At 34.4% G+C, this 22,688-nt stretch overlaps 1 protein-coding gene across 12 annotated transcripts in view; it reads left to right on the top strand.

Annotated features, from left to right (window-relative positions):
• Positions 1 to 22,688, top strand: part of U2SURP (U2 snRNP associated SURP domain containing) — a 46,854-nt gene that overhangs the window by 11,816 nt on the left and 12,350 nt on the right. For 2 of the 12 annotated variants that reach the window (XM_075098868.1, XM_075098863.1), the window contains exons 4-24: positions 401 to 515; positions 916 to 1,049; positions 2,158 to 2,199; positions 2,971 to 3,038; positions 4,949 to 5,043; positions 5,123 to 5,158; positions 5,258 to 5,340; positions 5,810 to 5,975; positions 7,106 to 7,317; positions 8,263 to 8,306; positions 11,573 to 11,677; positions 12,875 to 12,945; positions 13,034 to 13,193; positions 14,307 to 14,469; positions 14,948 to 15,027; positions 16,088 to 16,175; positions 17,395 to 17,517; positions 18,853 to 19,009; positions 19,394 to 19,489; positions 20,068 to 20,134; positions 21,107 to 21,269. In XM_075098868.1, the coding sequence (XP_074954969.1) occupies positions 401 to 515; positions 916 to 1,049; positions 2,158 to 2,199; positions 2,971 to 3,038; positions 4,949 to 5,043; positions 5,123 to 5,158; positions 5,258 to 5,340; positions 5,810 to 5,975; positions 7,106 to 7,317; positions 8,263 to 8,306; positions 11,573 to 11,677; positions 12,875 to 12,945; positions 13,034 to 13,193; positions 14,307 to 14,469; positions 14,948 to 15,027; positions 16,088 to 16,175; positions 17,395 to 17,517; positions 18,853 to 19,009; positions 19,394 to 19,489; positions 20,068 to 20,134; positions 21,107 to 21,269 (2,268 nt within the window). Of the gene's footprint in view, positions 1 to 400; positions 516 to 915; positions 1,050 to 2,157; positions 2,200 to 2,970; positions 3,039 to 4,948; positions 5,044 to 5,122; positions 5,159 to 5,257; positions 5,341 to 5,809; positions 5,976 to 7,105; positions 7,318 to 8,262; positions 8,307 to 11,572; positions 11,678 to 12,874; positions 12,946 to 13,029; positions 13,194 to 14,306; positions 14,470 to 14,947; positions 15,028 to 16,087; positions 16,176 to 17,394; positions 17,518 to 18,852; positions 19,010 to 19,393; positions 19,490 to 20,067; positions 20,135 to 21,106; positions 21,270 to 22,688 lie in introns of all 12 variants that reach the window. The other 10 variants (XM_075098858.1, XM_075098864.1, XM_075098860.1 and 7 more) reach the window with 7 other exon arrangements.

Consider the following 22,688-nt stretch of genomic DNA (forward strand, 5'->3'; position numbering starts at 1 on the left):
ATACATAAAGGTGATCCTATTAACCTCCTTCAGTCACATGGGTTGGATCGTAGCGGGTAAGATGGAATATGTACTGTTCTCTGATACTTAGGTCTCATAATGCTGGTCTTCCATACGATCTTTTCTATTTGGCATCTTTTGAATGTTAAATTGCCATGTAAACTCTTGTAAATGAACAGTCATGTTTGAGCATACAGGCCTTATTTGCTTTATATATTATGTGGAGTGTTCTTCCCACATCTCAGAAATTTGAATTCTGTCTAATATGGAAACTCATTTGATGCTGTTTGTAGCATGAACTCTAGATAATAAAAGGAATGTCACTTAGCTAATTTAAGAGTAGCTGTCTAGTGAAGGTTGTTCTGTGATGATAGTAAATAGATTAACATTTGCTATGTAGGAGGATGAGAAGGCTGCTGCAGAAATATATGAAGAATTCCTTGCTGCCTTTGAAGGAAGTGATGGTAATAAAGTGAAAACATTTGTAAGAGGAGGAATCGTTAATGCATCTAAAGGTATAACAAATCTTTGCTTTTGGGGAGGTGGGGTGGTGGTAGATCATTTGGCTTTGAGTAAAGATGAAGATTGGATTTGAATTGCATTTTAAAATTAATTGGTTACATTAGAAGCAGCAAAGGAAACTTGATGTTAAATTGACTTTATGCTTTGACTCCCTCAGTAGGTAGTGGCGTGATTTGTCTTTTAAACTTCAAAGTAAAAAATGCTTTGTTTTAAAATACCTAATCTTTGTTCTTTTTCTTCGTATTAAAAGATGCTAAATTACAGGAAGTTTGTACTGTCACTTTTTAAAATGAAGTAATATATTGAATCGAATGAACAAGACTACAGAATAGCATTCTTTCTAATGAACAGTATTGTGCAGCATTAGTTAATACAACTTGTTTTTAATTTCAGAGGAGCATGAAACAGATGAAAAAAGGGGTAAAATCTATAAGCCTTCATCACGATTTTCAGATCAAAAAAATCAACCAAGCCAGCCATCTAATGAGAAGCCTCCATCCCTCTTAATGATAGAAACCAAAAAGCCTGTAAGTTTTATTTGAATATTAACCCCATATTTAGGAAGTATTTAGAAGTGGTTAGGAAAAGGTCTGTGTGATCTTGCAGAGTAGTTCAAGCTGCATTTATCACGTATTAAAACAAGGTGCAAATTTTGGTTTGCTTAATCCCGTAGCAAATAACAAGAGGATGAAATGCAAAGGTCTAGTAGCCCTGTATGCAGCATGATATACCTTGTACTGCACTTTGGCTGCTGTATGTTTTTACTGTTCTGCAAATTGAGACAGACTTCTCATGAATACAAATTTAGTGACTGTTGCAAAGTAACAGTATCTCCAATCCTGAGAATTTGTGAAGTTTTAGAAGCAATTCTTCTTGCTGCCATCTGTTTTTAGGTTTCTATAACTTAAAAAGAAAATTGACCTTTGCATTGATCCAAGTTTTTCTTGATGATGTTTTCTGAATTTTTTTTTTGGTGAAGTTTAAGAAGTCCTTTTAGCTCTTTGAGTTGTATCAAATAAGTTGTAGAACTTGCACATTTTTGAAGCTGAACACCTTGGTTTAATTTATTTTGACTCCGGCATGGTTTCATACTTTTTTTTGATAAAATGAGATTTCATCATAAGAAGTAATGAAAATATTATGAACAAACTTAGTCTTCAAGTCAAGTGATAGTTACATATGATTACTGTTACTACTGTATATGTGTAAAGTGTAATGTCTTGGATGTTTTTAAAAAGTTTTAATAGAGCTTACTACAATTTTTAAGCTTAAATGAAACACATGATGCTGCCTGTTAGGGTGGGAAATGACATGTAATGTGATAATTATGGGTAATCCCATCCTAGCATCCCTCCAGCTTTAAACAAAACTCAAATTTACACTAGTGGGATAATATTGGATGGCAGTGTTGATTTTCATTGTATGTAAAGCTCTACAGTTACAGAAATGAATTGTAGCATTTTTTTATTATGCTGAGCTCTGTTCTGTCGTATGCAAGTGTTTGTACTGTAAGAATATTACTGCTTTTCAAATTTGTCATAAATACTTATCAAGTAATACAATCAATTTACTCACTTGCCCTGTCCAATGGTGATTGAAGATAATGAGGTAAAAATGATTTTATTTATTTGGCAGACCCTCCCCAAAAACAAAAACAAACAAACAACTTTGCCTGGGGTGAGTAGGAAGTCCAGTTTTTCCAAAGCTGTAGTGTGTAACACAGTATTTTGTATGTCTGCCTATTGGAAACGTTTTCATTTAAATTTGGTTATATAAAAGCAATGTTGTTGAAGAGTTCACATGAGTTAGTTAAGGTACATATATTACAGTAAAAAAAAGTATTACAATATCCATATTCTTTGTAATACAAGACTCTTTTTTTTCTGAGAATCTTGAACTATTTAGAGTAACTTTCTTCAGACCTGTATTATATCCAAAAGGAAGCAAGAGAAGGAAATTCTTTTCACATAGAATGTTTGTCTGTCGATAAAATAATTGAATATATATGTAAAATAATTTACATATATATGTACCTATATATATCAATTTAATTAGAGCATGATGGTTTGCCAGGGGTATAGTCAGCTTCTAAGTTTAAGTGGAACAAACTGACAAAATACATCATAGATATTTTAAATTTGTATGTTGTAGAGAGTGTGTTTGATCACACATGCTGCACTGTAATAATGAGCAGTAACAAAGTTTAGTTTAAGCTATCCTTAACTTTATATCTTCTAGATTTGTGTTTGATAGTGCTCAGTCTTAATGTTTTCAAGTCTGTTTGTTTTGGTGTTCTTTTTTTTTTTTCCTTCCTGTAGTTTTCTTGGTTTGAAAGCTGTGGGTAAAATATGCATGGAAATTATCTAAAATTTTGTTATACACATAGAATTTTTATTTATGTTTCATTTTTACCTGCTGAAATGTTGGCTGATACATCTTTCATTTTAGCCTTTGAAGAAAGGAGAGAAGGAAAAGAAGAAGAGTAATTTGGAACTTTTTAAAGAAGAATTAAAGCAGTAAGTTTGGCTAATTTTTACTGTAAATAAAGGAGATGCAAGTTTTTACCAGCAATATTTAGGATCATTCTTGCTAAGCTGTTTCCTAAAGTAGGTTTTTCTTTTGGTTTGGGTCCCTGTCGTCCCGTCCCATCCTCCCCCCCTCCGAATGCTTGTGGAGTGATATAACTTAATTAACAATGGCAATGATAATTAAACAGAATATGAACCTGTGCTGGTAGATGCTTGGTATAGGTATCTGTGATTTGGCTGGGTAATCATTTGCCATCTAATTAGTTCTCTGTTGTTTCTTGATACTTCTGCCCTTTCTTTTGCTGGTTGGTGATAGGAAGTGTTTACCGCTATTGCTGAAAAACACTTCTGTGTTGAAATCTAGCATCAACCAGGTGCTATAAAATGATCAGAAACAAATGAAAAAGCCTGGTATGCGTGCTGGCTTAAATTGATGTTTGATTTGAGAGGTGTTTGATTGTGACCTTTGAAACAGTTTGGTACTGCCTTCCTGAGCAGCAGAATATCCAGAGCAATTAACCAAAAAAAATTACATATAAATGCATAAAGTATTTCGGAGATCCCAGTAAGTGAATGACTGGCTATGCTTCCAAAGCTATTGAAGATGACTTTTGGATCAGTTAATTGTGAATAGAAGCTTTGACGATTGAATCAACCAGCCATCTACCAGGAAAAAAAAAATGGAAACCTAGGTTTGTTTCTCTGATGGCTGCTGTCACTATTTGCTTACAAGTGGAACTTGGGATGCAACTTTGTTAAAAACTAGCAAGTGTGAGCCTGTAAGTGAGAACACTTGTTAACATGGTCTCATGCATTGTTAAAGTTAGTGAAGATACAGCAAAACAGGTAGGTACTGTAATGGGTGAGGATGTTCAGGTTTTTGGTGTGGACTTTTCTCTTGATAGGGATGTAGCAAATTGAACTGTGTATCAGACTCAGGAAGAATAGAGCTTTGTCAGTGTCTTTAAAAGTATATCCAGAGAAATTGTAGCATGAGGTAGCATGAGCTTTTGTATTAATGCAGAAATAAGACTTGTAATTGAAGTTGAGATGTTCTTCAGCTTGCATAATTTTAAAAACCAAGCTAAATAATGCTTAAAAAAATGGATTCTTTCACTTTTGAATGTGTAATACAACAGAAAGAGCAGCACACATATTGAATGTAACTGAGTGCCATGTATTTGCTCTGATGTTAGAAATGGAAAACAAAATAATCTGTATGTATTAGAAAACAATAGGTACTGCATTATAAATCCGTAAATGGCTCTTGTGGGTAGTGTCTGAACTTTACTGTTGTCTGTTCATTAGTTGATGTAAATGAATTGAATTGACAGCTGTGTATTCCTGGTACACAATATCTTCGTACCAGGATTTAAGGCCAAACTACCAAGAACCGAATAGTTACTTGTGTGAGTACTATCCTTGGAGATATAAACTTGAGATGAGATCCTGTATGTTCTGGAAATAGTCATGTGGGGTGTCTTATCCTACAAGGTGACATCCTAAATGAATAAGGCTTAAGAAAGGTGGGAGGAGAAATAGACACTAAGGAGTTGCGAGCATCTTGAAAAGTCATCTGAATGGTCAGTGGATCTCTGGCAGTTGGGTGTGGAATTTGGGTCTCTCTTTCAAAGCACATTTCTTATTTATGGTCTTGTAAACTGTCTGAGATTAAAACACCCTGACAGTATGAATGAGGAAGCATGCAGCTGGAATGTTTCTTGTAGATACATTCCAGGTGATTAAACAGAAATTCAAACATACTGGCGATTTGAAATTTTTAATAAGCCCATTGTTTAATATTAAAAATTCTCATAGTTCTAAAGTCAATCAAAAATTTTAGAATACAAAGCTCAAAATGGTATTAAATTTTTACCTATGTTAAACTTGTTTTGTAGAATACAAGAGGAGCGTGATGAAAGACATAAAACAAAAGGTAGATTAAGTCGTTTTGAACCACCCCAGTCAGATTCAGATGGCCAGCGTCGTTCAAGTAAGTAGACGTTATTTTTTATGTTTGTTTGGGCTACAAAATTTGTAGACTAAATTACATATATTTTCTTTTTATTCAGTGGATGCTCCTTCAAGAAGAAACAGATCGTCTGGTGGTAATATAGATTCTTTTCTCATTCAATATAACGTTGTCACGTAAATGCATAGCAAGGATTATGACTTTTTTTTCCCTGTCTTTTCCTCCATCATTGTAGTACTGGATGATTATGCACCAGGGTCACATGATGTTGGAGATCCAAGCACAACAAATCTGTATCTTGGAAACATCAATCCTCAAGTAAGTTTGGAGCTGAGGAGTGAAGTGTAGTGTTGGCATGCTTGGATCTGCTAATTTTTTTTTCCAGTGTCAATTCTGCCCACGTTTTATTTTAAACCATACACATGTTTAAACCTGTGTACTAGGTACAGTGGGTGACTGTAGAGGCAGTATTCATTTGAATAAATGCTCTGTACATGATGCCGCAGAAGTTAAGGTTTAGGCTAGCAGTTACTAGATGCAAAAACACTCAGTTAAAATTATTTTTCCATAGGTATCTCTGTGCAAGGTGGATCATATCTCAAAAATTTGAGTGCGCTCAGTTTCAAATTCTTTAAATTTTTGTAGTAGATTGCATTGAGGAGGTATAAATGAAGTGGTGTTTTTCAAGAAGCTCAGAAAATTAAAATCTCGACACTTGGACAATAACATGAATTAGTATCTTTGAAATACAATAGCAAGATGCTAATTTTTACCTTTTTTCATGCAGATGAATGAAGAGATGTTATGTCAAGAATTTGGACGCTTTGGACCATTAGCGAGTGTTAAAATTATGTGGCCCAGAACTGATGAAGAAAGAGCAAGAGAAAGAAATTGTGGCTTTGTTGCCTTTATGAACAGGAGAGATGCTGAAAGAGCATTAAAGAATTTAAATGGTAAACAGATTTCACAGTTTGGAATTGTCATTATCTTTGTAGGAATATTAAGGGTAACTGTAAACATATCTTCAGGTTGTTTTATTAGGCAGGAATGCTGATAGGTATGCTGTAACTCCAGTAGGTACCACACTGGCAGTGATTTTAGTTTACAGGGGCTGTTTCACTGGTGGGTGAATATCATCGAACTGTAGCATGCACGGGGGCTGGGAATACTGGTGGCTTTTGCTGTGGGCAAAGATGTAAAAATTCTGACTGTTTTGGAGATGTGAGTGGGAGGTAATGTTTGATAATCCCTCTTTAAATAAGACTATTTTAAGACGGAATCTGGTACTTGTAGTTGTTTACCAACAAACATTTTTTTGGTGAATAAATTTAACTAGTGCACAGGATATAATCAGTAATTGGTGATAAATATGTTATGGTCTTTTGAATAATGGCTAAATTCCTATTACTGAAGAGGTGACTGTACTATACCAGGCATGTAATTTTGCATACACACTATCTTGTCGATCTTCTATTTGAAAAAAAGGAAGAAAAAACATCTTATGTGGTGAAGAAAGCAATGTCCTTACAGTTCAGGAAAAGCCTGAAAATAAAAAGTCAGCATCCTAGACAAAATAAAAAGACAAAAGGTTGCCCTTGCGTAGCTTACTCAAAAGGGTCCATTACTAGGACCATTAGTAAGTAGGCTTGCACTTTGTAGGAGTTCTAATTGGTTATTATGTTTGGTTTTGAACAACATAATTTGAAATTTGTTATTATGAACAAAACACTTTGAAGAAATGAAGTGCATAAATAATATAATTTAAAAATTTAATCTGTTCATTCTGATGTGCTGAATATCAAATGTTAATTTTTTTCCTCCCAGCAAGTCAAATAAGTGTCCTGTAGTCTCCTGAAAATGTACATTGGGGGAAGATTAATTAAATATTTCATGTAATAGGTGTTCATTTGCACATGATGTGGTCCGATAGATGTGATACAGTAATCAAAAATGTAAGCAAAAAGTAAACCATGGCAGGCAAACCTAAGCACTGCACTTACATGGAAAAACTTTGAGCGATGCAGAACCAATTTATAACGTAATGGTGTTTTTGATTTGTTTTATTCACCTTCACTTTTTGCAGGCAAGATGATTATGTCATTTGAAATGAAGCTAGGCTGGGGCAAAGCTGTACCGATACCACCACATCCAATATACATTCCGCCTTCCATGATGGAGCATACCCTCCCGCCTCCTCCGTCAGGACTGCCTTTTAATGCCCAGCCAAGGGAGAGATTGAAGAATCCTAATGCTCCAATGTTACCGCCACCAAAAAATAAGGAAGATTTTGAGAAGGTAACTTACAGTACCCTGGGCCATATCTCATTGTTAAATACTACATCTGTGACAGTATTTCAGTGGCTTCATAGATTTGCCGTGTTCAGGATGACTTTGGCGGCCCTTAGTGTACAAACTCGTTGGCTCCCTGCTGTAGCCCAAGGGAACCTACTTAATTCCTGAAGCTCTTGTTTCATATCTGTATTAGGGTACAGTATATTGGGTCTTGATTTATTTTAGTGCTGCTTTGTATCTGGCTATCATTTTCCCCCTCCAGGCTCCCTGGATTTTTTTCTCCTACGTCCCCCCATTTTGTTGGCTGCCAAATTGCAGTATCTAAATTGTTTTCTTTAGAGAAAATACTGTGTTTTAATTTGGGTAGCATTATTTCTACACTAGAGGAGTTGATGTGTTTTGTATAGAAGGTAATTAATCTGGACATTGAGTAAGTATTTTATACTACTTATGGAGTCAGTTTTCAAACTTTTTTTTTTCTGGAATATTAGCCGATAAAAGGGTAAGTATCTTGTAATCACAAATCAGCTTGATTTACATTTGTAAGAATTTGTTGATTCTTTGAATGACACTTAAATGTTAGGGCTGCTTTTTGTAAGACTTGGGAATCAAGTAATACCAACATGATCCAAGTCCAATAGTTTAGAACCTTTTCATAAACTTAAGAACTCCTTTCTTAATTATATTCAGTGTAGTACCTATTCAGTGCATCAATGTACATTCTGACAGGAATGTTCTGATACTTTGCAATTAGTGAACCTTTATGGTTCACTGACACAACCATTTGCATTTTGTGTAATTGCTTAGTTATAACTTCACAGCAGTGATTGCCTGCAAAACTTGTGATAGATGTGTAGTATTTTCATTGCATATGTATATTTTTGCTTGTTACTTGTTAACAATACTCACATATTCTATGTTTATTATCTGATGTGACTTCATATACAGACTCTGTCGCAAGCCATAGTCAAAGTGGTTATCCCAACAGAAAGGTACATGTTTTTCTTTATTATTACTGATCTAAATATAGAAAATTTCCCCTTCGGAATTTTAAAGACAAATGATGATGTTGAGGAAAAGGTAATGGCTTGATTGAGCAATGGTTCTTTCATGACCTTGAGAGAAATGTGTGTGTTTTACAGTCTTATTATCCTTAACTCTTTTTTTTTTTTTTTTTTTTTTAGTGAGGAGCATTTAATTTGAGCACTAGAAATAGTTGCAGGGTAATTTTGTGAGTGAACGCTAGAGTGAAGTAGCTTGTCTTAGAGTACTTCGTAGCTAGGATACAGCTGTTTCCAGTGTGGTGTTGTGGGTTTTTTCTCTTTTTTTTTTTTTTCCCTCCCTTCTACACTACTACTTTTTTTTCCCTCCTCTACTTTTTTTTTTCTTCTACACTACTTTTTTCTCTTTTTGACTTGTTCAATCTGGAATCAATTCAGTTAACAATCACTTTTGATTTCTGCTTTTTTTAATGTGCAACAGTTAATAATTTTCATCACTAAAATAGGTAGTTCTGTATTGCAAGGGTATTCTTACATTTTGGTCCCCATTAGTGCTCCTACCTGCACACTAGTCTAGGTATACTCTTGCTCAGTTAAGCTAAAACCTTTTCCCAAACATAGGAACACAACACTGTTTTAAAAGTAAATAAGCACAAAAGATTACCAAATTCTCTTTGACATTGGCCTTGGTGAGCAACACCAGCTGAACTGTCTGCGGCAGCGGGGGACCAGGAAAACATCATGGGATGGATTGGGAAAGTATACAGTTTTTGACCAGACATTGGTACGATCGGCTCCAATAAATGTGGTTTTATTATAAGTGAAAAACTTTTTTTTTCTGTTGGCCAACTTAAGCTAAATGACACTTTAAAATAATGCACTTTAAACTATCATCTTTTTACTACACTGTTTTAATTGTCACAAAGTCCCTTTTTTCTTTTTTTTCGTGTGTGTGTGTGGGGGAGAAAGAGGTTTGTGAAGCTAGTTATAGTAGTATGTTAACATTTATCAATAGATGCTCAAATGCACGATAATGAAATCTTAGGACGGTACAATTTTTGTTGGGTGAGACATGAATAATTAGGGTGGTCAGGAGTCTTGATCTGAGAAACATACTGAGTAGTAGAAAGTACTTTGTAAAACTGTATAGTACTTACAGAGTAATTATCTTTCAGAGAAAAATGTTTCCATTTTATTTACTGTAGCATTTTGAAAGCTCATATGATATGAAAAGCTCATGATAATTGAAATGTATTTGAAAATACCTATAAGGTTTTTTTTCTGATGACTTTCAAAGATGCTAGTGACAACTGCTAAGACTATTACACAGTGATAACATCATGCAGAAATTTCAGCTCACTTTGGTGGGATATATTTAATTATTCTCCTTTTGAAAATTTTCAGTACTGGTTTTTAACATCTCTTACTAAGTATTTACAAAATGGAAAACTCTGAGTGTACACAATCAAGTTTTTTCCTGAGAAATTCACTTTCAAGTAGTTGTGTCTTATACCTCAAAGTGCATGTAACATCCTCTTTCAGATACAGGATGTACTGAATCTTTTTTCATACACTTGGGTCCTTCCAAAGCAGATGTTTTTTCAAGCATAAGCTGCTCTTATGCAACTTTTATTGTACTCATTGAAATAAAAATTAGATTAAAACCAATGACATGGTTCTGTAGGAAGCCAGAAGGGATCCCATTGAACTTGCCTTAAAATAAATGAATGGTGTAATAGCTCAGAGACCTGAAAGTTAATTGTGAATTTTTTTCTTACTGGTGTTTTCAAATACAGTTCATATAACAAGAAAAGCCTTGCTATTTAGACTTTCAGAACACTGCTTTAAATAAAATGGCTACGGAATATTGAGATTGTGTCCTCTTTACAATGTTTCTGGGATTATAAAAAGCAAACAGACAGGAGAAATGAGCTGTAGGTAGCTGTTTGGTTTTTTGTGTAATATTTGAGGCAATGGTAGATTTAATGCTAGGTGGTATAAAAGAGAATGTTTGCTAAGTTTGCAGATGGCAGGGGTAGGTTTTTATTACTACGTTTTTAAGTTGAAGTTTTTTATCTAGTGCATTTTATCTGTGGCAGAACTTTGAATACTCATAGAAAATAATCACCTCATTACTAAGAAGTGATAGAAAATTCTGAAGCTTTTTCCATGTAACAATTCTTGAATTTTACTAACTAAAAAAATCACTAAAAGAAAATGAGATACATGTAAAGAACCAATATCAATTTGTTACATCTAAGAAAATAAATTTTAAAAACGTAAAAATCTGGTTTTATTTTTGTTCGCATTACATTCAAAGGACATGTGCTGTGAAGCTTTTGATATATGTAGGTAATCTATATTTGAAAATTCAGGATCCTGTTTCCAAAAAGCTCCAAAAGTTTGGAAACTGATGGTCACTGTTCTCTATAAAGCTTATATGACTGTCACCTGTTAGCGTGCTTGTAAGTGGCTCTGCATTTTCAGATGTAGCTTGAAAAATGTGCACTTCACATCAGCTTCATGCCTGTCTCAGTATGTAGTGCTGAATGAAACAAATACAGATTTTCATATTTTTTTTTAAATTGTGATTTGGCTCACTTGAGAGTATGAGGGAGGAAATGTTGGATGGTATGACAGAAATGATGGACAGTTTTTGTTCTATGCCAATAGTTGAGGCTTGACCAAAAAGAGATTATCTAAATTTAAGAAAACCATCTCCCTGTTTGGCATCAAGAAGGCTATTTGCTTTTCCTTTCATACTTGAGTAGTTTGAAAGCTGAGTGCAGTTTCTACTGAATATTCAAAACTATGTGTGTTTAATTTTGAGTATAATATTCAGCCACTTGTTCCTCTGTAGAACTTTTAGCTAACACTTTGGTCTTAGTTCTGGACAATTTAGATGAGGGCTTAGTTTTTGGTAGTTAATTGTACTTTGGTGTTCAGTTGTCCATTTTCATATATAAGGACTATTAAGCTCTGCTGAGCAAGAGATGGTTGTAGGTTAAGCCGTGGAAATTCAGGGAAGAGGTCTCCTTAAATTCTTACTCCACCACTCCTAGGCATGTCTTTATTTTAGAATGCCCGTGTCTATGATGCAAGGCTATAATATGTTCCATGTTACCTTATCTTTTATACAGTTTTCTTAACAATGCAGCAAAATAATCTCCTGCAGAGTTGTAGTATCTTAGGTGGAGTGTAGCTTTACATAGTGTTAGGTCTGAATCAATTTTTCTTTAACTGTGTTGTTGTTGTAGGAATTTGCTCGCTTTGATACATCGAATGATAGAGTTTGTGGTACGGGAAGGACCTATGTTTGAAGCCATGATCATGAACCGAGAAATCAACAATCCAATGTTCAGGTGCTTATTACATTGCTTCAATTTGAAATAGCACTAACTATTTTCACTGTTGCTAATCTTTTGCATTTCTGAAATACTAATAAGATTTGGTTTTACTATGTCTAGCTTCACGTGAAGATTTGAATCTTACAAATTGTACAAATGCTTATGCTATCATTTTGAACAATGCACTTTTATTCCAGTTGTTGCTAACACGTACATATAAGTAAATAAAATACTATATACGTGCTATAGAACACATTTATATATATGTAAAATATATATAATAGATTACATTTAATGCCTACTTTTCTGAGGGATTCAAAGTCATCTGTGGAAGCAGTAGCACATACATTTTTAAAAAAGGAAAAAAAAAAATCCCTCCCAAACTAACTCAATGTAAAGTCCAGACTTCCCGGAGCCTAATTTCTAACCTTTAGCGAGAGCTGGGAGTAATTTTTCTTTGATGTCAATGCAAATAGAATTAAACTTCAGCTGACATAGGGAAGTTGTCATAATTACCATTTCTTGTCATTAGTGGAATAAGAAGGGATCAATTTCTGAATTTCTTGTGAAATTCAGTCTCTGAAAAACTTTTTCAGGGAGATACTAAATGACCTTTTAAAACTGTTTTATTTTCAGTAAGGTTGAAAGTGAAAGTTCATTGTGATTTTTATATACAAATTGAGAAAATATGCAGGTCAAAATATCTCGGCTGTTAAAAATGGGCTGCCTTTCCTTGCACCCCCAATATTGTCAGAGTGTTCTGACAGACAATTTACTGGTGGAAAACTTCACATCACTTAGTATTTGATTGGAACAACCTAACTGTGTAACTATGAGCTCCTGCACCGCTTGTGCTGAGGTTGCACTCTTTCCCGTGGTGACTCTCTGCACTTAATTCTTCTGCGTTACTGTGGGGCTGCACGGTTGTTCTTTCTGACCCTGTTTGTTCTGCTTTTAACTTCTGAGAAATACTGTACCTTTGGAATTCTGCACTCTGCTTTGCAGATTAGATATTTATGTGCATGGAACAGTTGCACTTGTTCTGCACAGCTGTGCTGTAGTTGAGTGTGCATCATTTTAGCTGTCTTGAGTTCACTCAGTAGCTGAGGTGGGATTCTGAACAGGGTTTAGTTATATTTTTTTATTCCTTTGAATTTGCTTCAATTAAATAATTCGTAATGTTTTCTGTCTTTTCTTTGCCCACTGGTTTAGGTTTTTATTTGAAAACCAGACTCCAGCCCATGTATATTATAGATGGAAGCTTTATTCGATTCTTCAGGCAAGTAGAAATTTAGTGACAATTAATAATTTCAAGCATAATGAAATAAAAGAACACCAAAATAGAAATACATGTGGTTTTTTTGTAGGGAGATGCTCCAACCAAGTGGAGGACAGAAGATTTCCGTATGTTCAAAAATGGATCATTTTGGAGGCCACCACCATTGAATCCATACTTGCATGGGATGTCAGAAGAGCAAGAAACAGAAGCATTTGTGGAGGAACCAAACAAGAAGGGTGCACTTAAGGAAGAGTATGAACTTCTATTAATTTATAGTGCTGTATTAATTGCTTATCTGCTTGTGTTTTTCTCTTTTTTTTGTAGTTATAATACATCATCCCTAAATAGTTATGATGCTTGTCGTAATATTACTTAGAAATTCTCTTAACCTCAGTGTTTTTCAGTTAGTCTCTTTTGATGATACTTGTTGCAAAATACATTCTGGATTTGGTTAGGTTTGTCAACATTAAACAATGAGTCCTTTCAATCCAGTTATTAACCCTTTATTTCAAGGGGATTGGGAAGATGAGTTTTTCCTCATTTTCTGTTCCTGTCTGGTGGGTGTATATAGCACCTTCTTCAACATTGTTATGATCTCATGAACTAAACAGTTGTTATAATCTTAAATTTACTGATGAATTTAATTAGAAATCAAAATTGGGAGCAGTTGTTAATAAACAGGAAGGGACAGGTTGTCAGAGTTCTTTGCTGTGAATTTTAAGTGTGGTGGGGATGGCTATGGTAGTGGAAATTATATACATGAGTTTCTTAATTCTGCTATTATTATTCCAACCATGTTCTGAGCATGTAGATTTTTTTTCCTGTTTTATTCTTTTCATCATAGTTAGGATACCAGTCATGGTTCTGGAGGTTTTAATATGTAATTTATTTCTTAGATTTTATTTTTGAAATGCTCAAAAAGATATTCTTTTGGAAGTGCTTTCTATGGAGGTCAGGGAAAACCTGAAATAATTGCTTCTTACTAGCTTTCTGAATCTAATGTTTCTTATCCTGTAGCAGAAATAACTTGCATGCTTTAGATTTACCCATTTTGATTTAGGCATAATCTAAATCCAGAAAGATAACTACTTTATTACAGATACTGATCTGCTGCATTAGGTATTTCTCTGTTGTTTTTCCTTGATTTCTGTGTAGTCAAGACTTGAGTGGGAACTTCTTGCACTTTATTTATGTAATGTGAATGCGTATGTTCATGAGTCACTGAAAAAACTCATGCAACAGAATTTAGAAATACTTAAAATTACTTTTGTGCTAAAGATGGAAAAATTAAATCATTATTAAATGGATATTCCCCAAAGTACTGTTAATATTATATTGAAAGTATTAAAATTCCTGGTATTTCAGACAGAGGGACAAATTGGAGGAAATATTGCGTGGATTAACGCCTCGGAAGAATGATATTGGTGATGCAATGGTTTTCTGTCTAAACAATGCAGAAGCTGCTGAAGAAATTGTAGACTGCATTACAGAATCACTGTCCATTCTGAAGACTCCTCTTCCTAAGAAGGTGTGGAGATTTTGTATAATCTTGTTTTTTGGAGGAAGAGCTCACTTAACAGCATGTGCATATTATTTACAAGCATTGTTTTGTAAGTTTCAGATAGCATTGAGGCTTTGTATTAAAAGGTGGGCTTGAATTTAAGTATGCTTTCTTCCTGTGGGATTTTGTTACATATTTTTATTCTTTCTGAACCTGTTTGTAAAGAATGCTATACCATACTGTGAAGTTGAAAACAGCAGAATAGTCCGTTCAAACATGGAAATAAAAATTTTAATGCCATGATCTGTCCTTTGTAATACTAGGTAATACCGTTAGAGGGGCTAGTACCCCGGTAGCATAACGGGCTAATTGCCTCTTACCATATTTATTAACAATATGACCGTTACACTTAGTTCTATTTCGATACTTCCAGATAACTTAAATTATCCTGAAAATGCATGAATTTTCCAGAAAGAATACTTAATTTGAACACTCTTTATTGTAGATTGCAAGATTATATCTAGTGTCAGATGTGCTATACAACTCTTCAGCTAAAGTTGCCAATGCTTCCTACTATAGAAAATTGTAAGTATAATATTTTAGGTGATTAATGATTTAAAAAGAACAACAAAGAATGTCCTTATATTCAGTTTTGTATGTCTCTGGATAAATGTGACTGTAGGGAAATTCACACTTTTCTGTGAGGATACTGTTATAACACTGATGATGTTATATCTCTTTGCATGAAAATATATAAAATGTAGCATGTTAGTGCATAGGATTGCTTTGTAATGCAAAAAGTACAGATGCCCTATGCAAGGGACCACTTGCATGGAACCTCACAGGGGTGAGAATAACTCATGTGCTTCTTTACAGAATGAGAGCCTGTAGATATTATTCAAGGTATGGTTTAGCAAATAATCCATGCAAATAAGTCAATTTTTTAAAAAGATTTTTTTTTTATAATTACAAAGAGTTTTAAAATTGTCAGTGAAGTTTGGAGAACTGAAAAGGGGGTTACGTACTTTGTTTTGAAGGTGCTGAGCAGAGTTTAGGAAAAATGTCCAAGGGAGAGTACCTTTGTCCCATATAGATATTTGAGTTTCTTTACTTCCTCAAGTCTCTCTGATGTTATGGTAGCATGATGGGGAATATTCAGCATGTTGCAAAACTCTAGCAATTGCAAATGATCCTTCTTGTTGTAGTGGGTCTTTGCTGTGCCAGTTTATTTTTTGCACATTGAGAGAAGCTCAAGGGAAGCTAGGCAGCTGTTACTGTGCTTTCATTGAGGGCCTCATTGAGTAAATTAGAAACATAACTAAGCATTTTTGAAAACACACATTGAATTTTGAGACAATTCTTTCATTGTACATAGGTTGTAAAACTCATTTTATCCTCCTCCAGTCTTTCCAGGCTGCATAAAGAGACTGCAGCAGATGTGAAGATCTCCCTTCACAATTCTGTTGTTGTCCAAGGTGGTTTAATATATAGTAATCATGTTTACTTTATAGTTCAGTTCATGGCTACTATAGGGATCAGAACCTTGTGCTTTTGAGTCCTGTCCCAGGTATTTTCGTGAATTATGTATGTCCAGAAAACATATATTACAAAGTGTAACTAAAGAAATGTATATGTTTAATTCTAGTTTTGAAACAAAATTATGTCAGATATTCTCTGATCTCAATGCTACTTACCGTACAATACAAGGCCATTTACAGTCTGAAAATTTCAAGGTATGTATTTCATTGTTATTTACATGACATAGAAGTCAAATAGATGTTCCAGCAGAAGAGATTGAATACTATGATAGGTGGCTTAGACCTCAAGCTTCCTAATTTAGCTTTTAAAAAAAAAAATGAGCTCTTGGAAAGATAGCCTTAAAATTAAGGAAGCAAACTAGCATCCAACAAACACACATGTAGTAGATATATAGTTGTGGAGTTGAAAGGATATCTCTCTAGTACTTAAATTACAACAAAGGCCTTCTAGCTTTCTGATTATTTTTGGACCACCTATATTTCAATTTCAAAAATACATTTGGGCTGCTCAGTGTGGAAAGAAACTGCTGGACATAACAGCATAAAGTCACTTTTAAATATCTGTGTGATAGGTTTTATTTTGAGGTCTGATAAGCAGTCTGACCGTGGGTAGTTGAGAATTATTTTTTTGAGATGAAGTGCTCTGCTTCTCACCATTTTTATGCTTAGCCTAGCTTTTCCTTCTCCTATTTTAAAGATGCATCTACAGTTCTTTTTTTCTCTTTTTTTCAAATCAGAAGCTTTAAATACAAAGCTTACCATATAGTTAGTTTTTCTGTATTGTCTTCATTGTGGTGGTTCTACCTTCTCTGCTCCCAGTTGCTCTAGATTGAGAATCAATTTTAGTTATCTGCTATTTTAAAACTGTTTATTAAGTTATATGGTAAAGACAGGCAGTAGACTTTTTCTTTTTATATCTACATCTCCAGCTACATTTAATGTGTCAAGCTTGAGCTGAAGCCCATCATTTCACGTATAGTTCACATCCACAAAAAAAGTAGAAACATAAATTCAGTTCAATAATATGAATAAGCCAGTGTTAATTTTAGTTATTTTATTTTACAAAGGGAAAGATATTTTCTGTTATATTTAGTAGAGGTACCTGCTTGGAACATCTGGGCAGAACGAAATTTACTGTTGAGATAGGAACAGTGAACCGCTGAAATTTAAATTCCTGCCACATTAATCAAGGGAAAATTAAATGCAAGTGAGATTTTTTAAAAAAAGTAGTTTCTATATACATATTTTCATGAAATTACTAGTCTTGCGCAGCATGGTATCATTGTAATATAGTCCACTATGGACCTACTTAGGAGTAGCTGTCAATAGTAGTAGCTCTCTGTGGTGTACTTCCCATAACTTAAAATTTCTTAATACAAATTTGTTAGAATTCCTTTTTTCCTATTGCTTCTAGCAACGGGTAATGACATGCTTCCGAGCATGGGAAGACTGGGCCATCTATCCAGAACCATTTCTGATCAAACTACAGAATATTTTCTTGGGGCTTGTAAATATCATGGAAGATAAAGAAACAGAGGTAAGTGACCTTGGTAGTGATGCTAGCAGATGGTGAGGAAAAATGTATAAATACAAAATAGGGTTGGCAAGGATTATCTTGGTATCCCTGCTAGTGTGAATAAACCTTTTTTTTCTCTGAATCCTTGCTCTAAATGCAGTTGTAACATATTTCCAGATGCAAATACTATTTAATCTGTTTATGCATTTGTTGCTTGTAGATAAGCTGCTGAGGTGGAGCTATATTGTGAGACCATTTCAGAGCAGACTAGTGCAGAATGATAGGTGTCTCCTTCATATTGGAAATACTCTGTAGTGCCTGTCTGTGAGTTTTAGGTTAGAATTTCAGGAACTAGTTTTCATTTCAGAATCCTAAATAGCTAGGCATGTGGCTACCCGAATCATCCACTTTCTTTTTGTGTGAATGTCGTACTTGGATGCAATAGAGCCATCTGAGCTTTCTTAGTTGGAGAGAAAGGTTGTGGTAGAACGTTTACATTGGTGATATTCTACTCTGATCTTTACTGTGTTGTATTAGAGCAGCAGGTTGCTAAATTTCTAGTTATGTTATAGCATTTATCTCTTTTTTTTTTTTCCTTTATGGAGGTGATTTTAAATGAGATATAATGAGTTTTAGTTATTGCACAGTGACATGTATAAATTATTATTCAATATTTTGAAGCTCTAGGCTTAAAATTTGTAGAATATCATTATCACTGAGTTGAATGTGTACTAATCTGTTTACAGTCACGTATACATTGTATTTAAGAGAATCAAGACAGTAGACATTAATAAATGGATGTATGTTTTGGATAAGTTCATTTTGTAACTCTGGAAACTTTCAGAACAGTGGGAGGGAGACCTACATTATAATTGGAAGGTTAGCTTATTTCCCATAGCAGTAGAGCAGGGTGAACGTGTATGTATATGGGACAGTGCCTGTACCTAACAAGTTTGAATATGTACATGTATTTACCATTTATGTGTGTTCCTTAAATTTGTGTTCCTGCTAAATAGTTGATTTCTGACAGTTGTTCAGATTACTGGTTCTCAGGGAATCTTCCATATGTAGTAAGTATAACTTATCTGAGTGTAATTGGCTCATTTTGAGCTCAACCTCAGCTTAATATAACTTCTTTTGAATATGGGTATTGCAAAGCTTCCAGTCATTGTGGACAAATTCCACGTTCTTTGTTGTGTTTTTTTATAATCAAATATAATCAACTAATCAAAGTTGAGGTTTTTTGGGTTTTGGGTAGTTTTAAAGCTACTCCTTTGAAAAGAAAGGAAACAATAATTGGAGAAGTAAAGTAATGTAGATTTGTTCTTGAAATAATTAACTAGTGTTTGCTTTCAGGAAGTACCAGATGATCTTGATGGTGCCCCAATTGAGGAAGAGCTTGACGGTGCTCCACTAGAAGATGTGGATGGAATTCCTATTGATGCAGCTCCTATTGATGACCTGGATGGAGTCCCAATTAAATCGCTGGATGATGATCTTGATGGAGTTCCTTGTACGAAATGTTTCAACTTCACTTTTGACTTGAATCTTCAATTTTTGATGGTCTTTTTTTTTTTATTCCTGAGTAGTTTTTTATAAGTACAGCCAAGAATTAACATGGCATGTAGCTCCATAAAATGTTTAATTGATTAATTTCAATTTGTTCTAAGAAGAATTAGTTTAAAAACTGCTTTTAGATTAGAATTGCTTCAGGGGCACAGTAGGTGACTTTGGTGTTATGCACATCAGGTTCCAAATCCAAACTTCTTTTCTTAACAAATAATAAAATGGTATAATACGCTTCAGTATTTAAATCTGATTGTTGTATTAGGATTTTTCTATTTGAACTTTTGAAGAGCTTTGGAGATTATTTTTCTGTGTCTCTTTTCTCCATCAGTGGATGCGGCTGAAGACCCAAAAAAGAATGAGCCTATATTTAAAGTTGCCCCTTCAAAGTGGGAAGCAGTGGATGAATCGGAACTGGAAGCTCAAGGTTAGTATTCAAAGTATATATTTTCTAAAACACTTCCTTAAGTAAACTGAAAGCTTAATGTCACTTGCCTATCTCACGATTATTTTCAGTTGATCTTTTTAAAAGTGCTAATATGATTTCTGTAGTAACACAGTAGGATTTTTAGAAGTAACTTTTTTTGGCTATAACTTCAGCGAGGAAGATAGTGTGTTCTGGTTTTGTTATTCTACTTTGATAACGTACTAGCCTTTAAAAATAATTCCCAGTTCATTAAGAATAAATGCAGAAAAAAAAAAATCTGTGTGAGTGGTTGGCAGTCTTTCTAAATATTTGTTTGAAATATTTTACAAACTGACAAAACTTGGCTGCTTTTGAAGGCTTTACTGAAACATGTGCAATGCAAGCGAATATCTCTGCAAATAGTAAATATTCTGATAATGTGCAGTTTTGAGTATTTCTATGAAATAGAAAGTCTGTATTAAGTGAAAGGTGCTGGTAACTTTTACCACATTGTAATTTTTATTATATCTACAAATACTAATTTTCAGATTAAGTGATCGCTTTTTCTGTTGTTAAAGTTACCTTACTGTCTCTTCTAGCTGTTACTACTTCTAAGTGGGAGCTTTTTGACCAACATGAAGAATCTGAGGAGGAGGAAATTCAAAAGTAAATACTTTTTCATTCTGATGAAAATATATTAATTTTTTGTCTCTAAGGTTGAGTGTCTTTTGAAACTCACTGTAAGATATAAATGTACTATAAGAGCAGAACAAAAATGAAATCTTTGACAGTGGGAAAATAAGCAAATGGAGAAGAATCAGGGTTTTAGGTACAGCATGCTTCCAGCCCCCATAATTTTTTCTAACAAGATAAATTACACCTTTTGGTACAGTTGTTATCCATAATCTTTAAATTGAGACTGATTTGAGAACTGAATGGCAAATACGAAGAACTGAGGTAGTAGTAGTTTATAGTTTGGAAATCTTGATGTCAGATGTGTATGAATGTATCTAAGACTCTGCCTTTTGCTTTTGAGACACAGTGGATAATATGCTGATGTATGTGTTTCTTTGGATGCTGATACACTCCCTGTCACCTGTTGGTGACTTCGCTCTGTAGGCAGTTGAGAACATCTATTAGTAGTGCTTTAAATAACATACTGCATTGCGTGTAGTACTGCAGCACTCTAGTGGCCAGTCTGGGAATTTAATTTTGAATATGTGCCATCACATGCTTGTCTCCAAAGAACAAAATTTGCTCTACTTTTGGTTTTTGATAAAACTTATTATATCTGAAAAGCATGATTACAGTACTTAAAGAGATTTTATTAAGGTAATGGGCATGTTTTGTAGCTGAGTTAGATATGGATTTGGTGACTGTAAATTTCAAGAATTCTGCATTCTGGTTATATGAAAATTGTTAATTATCTGAGTAATAAAAGCTAACAATTTAATTAAAAGATTAAGAGATGTCTCACAGATGGAGACTGTTTTGTAGCTGCAGACTTTTACATAATAGTCTTACTTCACAGATTTCAAAACTAGTAACTAATCATAAAAATAAGTAGGGGAGATTGTAAATTTTGTAACAGATAATTGTCTTACTGAATTAACTTAAATATATTTGTTTTCTGTAAAGTCAAGAAGAAGAAAGTGAAGATGAGGAAGATACTCAGAGTTCTAAGTCAGAAGAACAACACATGTATTCCAATCCTATTAAAGAAGAAATGCCTGAATCCAAGTCATCTGTCAAATATTCAGAAATGAGTGAAGAAAAGCGTGCCAAACTCCGAGAGATAGAGGTCAGCATGTGGTGTGTTGTGCCACCCTCTGTACCTTTCTAATCCTTGCCCTCTCAAGTTCTCTACATATAATATGGAGTTACTTTTACTGAAATAATTACAGTACTATTATATAGTGTTTTTTTAAGTCCAGTGTATTTTTATAAAGGTATGTTTGTTTATGGCCTGGGCATGCCTTGTTTTGGCTTTCAAAATAATGCAGGATACCCCACCACACCCCCACCCCCACAAAAAACCAAAAGAGTTGGGCAATATTGCATGTTGAGAATGACTCTTCTTTTTCAGCGTCCTTTTTCAGTACTACTGGTAGCCTTAGATTGCTTGAGTTGTTCTGCACTTCCCCCCTCTTGGCAAGCGCGGGTGACTTTGGATGTGGCCTCAGTCCTATGCCTTTCTTGTTCTCTCTCTTGCCTTGAAGTGCCTGTATTTTATTGCCTTGAAAAGTTGCTCTTTCACTGTCAGTCAATCAAACAAAAAGTAGATGCAACTAAACTAGGTGGTCCTGGAAATGGGGCATTTTAATTGAAGAACCTGCAGGTTATAGAGCTCACTCGTTCTTTTCTCCTTTCTCCAAGCATTGGTGTTAGTATAGCTGTTAAGGTTGAGCACAGATTCTTACGTTTTCATGCCGGCGTCTGAGCTTGTGGTTGACTGAGAAGGTAACTAGAAGGTGAATGCAGCGTGAGCTTTATCTGGCAGTAAAGCTTTTCTGTCATACAGTGCCATGCAAAAACAGGTTTAAAATTGCATGCAACTTTCCAGCTTGTATTCAGTATTAAAACTCACAATACACTGAATACTGAAATTCTTGTACCTTCTGTTCAGTGCATTAAAATAAGAAACTGCTAAACTACTTGTTGCAGTTGTAGCATCTCCAAGTGACAGATAATAATTTGGGTAATATTTTTGAAGGCGAAGTTGTGGTTGCCTACCTATTTATGCTATAATGTGCTAGTTACCTAAAATCAGACATTAGCAAAGCCCCATAATATTCTTTTAAGATGTACAAACAGTAATATTTTAAAGTGTCACAACTGTGTCTCCCAGATATGCTTGTTTAATAATTCAGATTGTTAGAATTAATGGACTATGACTAAGCACTTAAAACCCTCTTGCTTTGCATAGCAGCTTGAAAGTTTGTGATGCATAGCCATTTGAAGCGAGTACGTTCTGAATTTGAGAAAAGCTAAATGGGATTTGTGTCTGACTTGACTCAGGGTGGCAGTAGTTCTGTAGAAAATGTATGATGTTAGACTGATAACAGTACAAGTGAAACTAGTTTTCATTTTGCTGTGATAATGATTGTAGTGGTTATGGAAAGGGCTTCTTTCAGATTGAGTATCTGTTTTATAGATGTTATTCTGGCAGTTGTGGAGGCAGATTAGGAAGTGATTTACTTTAACCATTGCCAGTTTCACA

This window comes from Phalacrocorax aristotelis, chromosome 7 (assembly GCF_949628215.1).
Source record: "Phalacrocorax aristotelis chromosome 7, bGulAri2.1, whole genome shotgun sequence".
Lineage (NCBI taxonomy): Eukaryota > Metazoa > Chordata > Aves > Suliformes > Phalacrocoracidae > Phalacrocorax > Phalacrocorax aristotelis.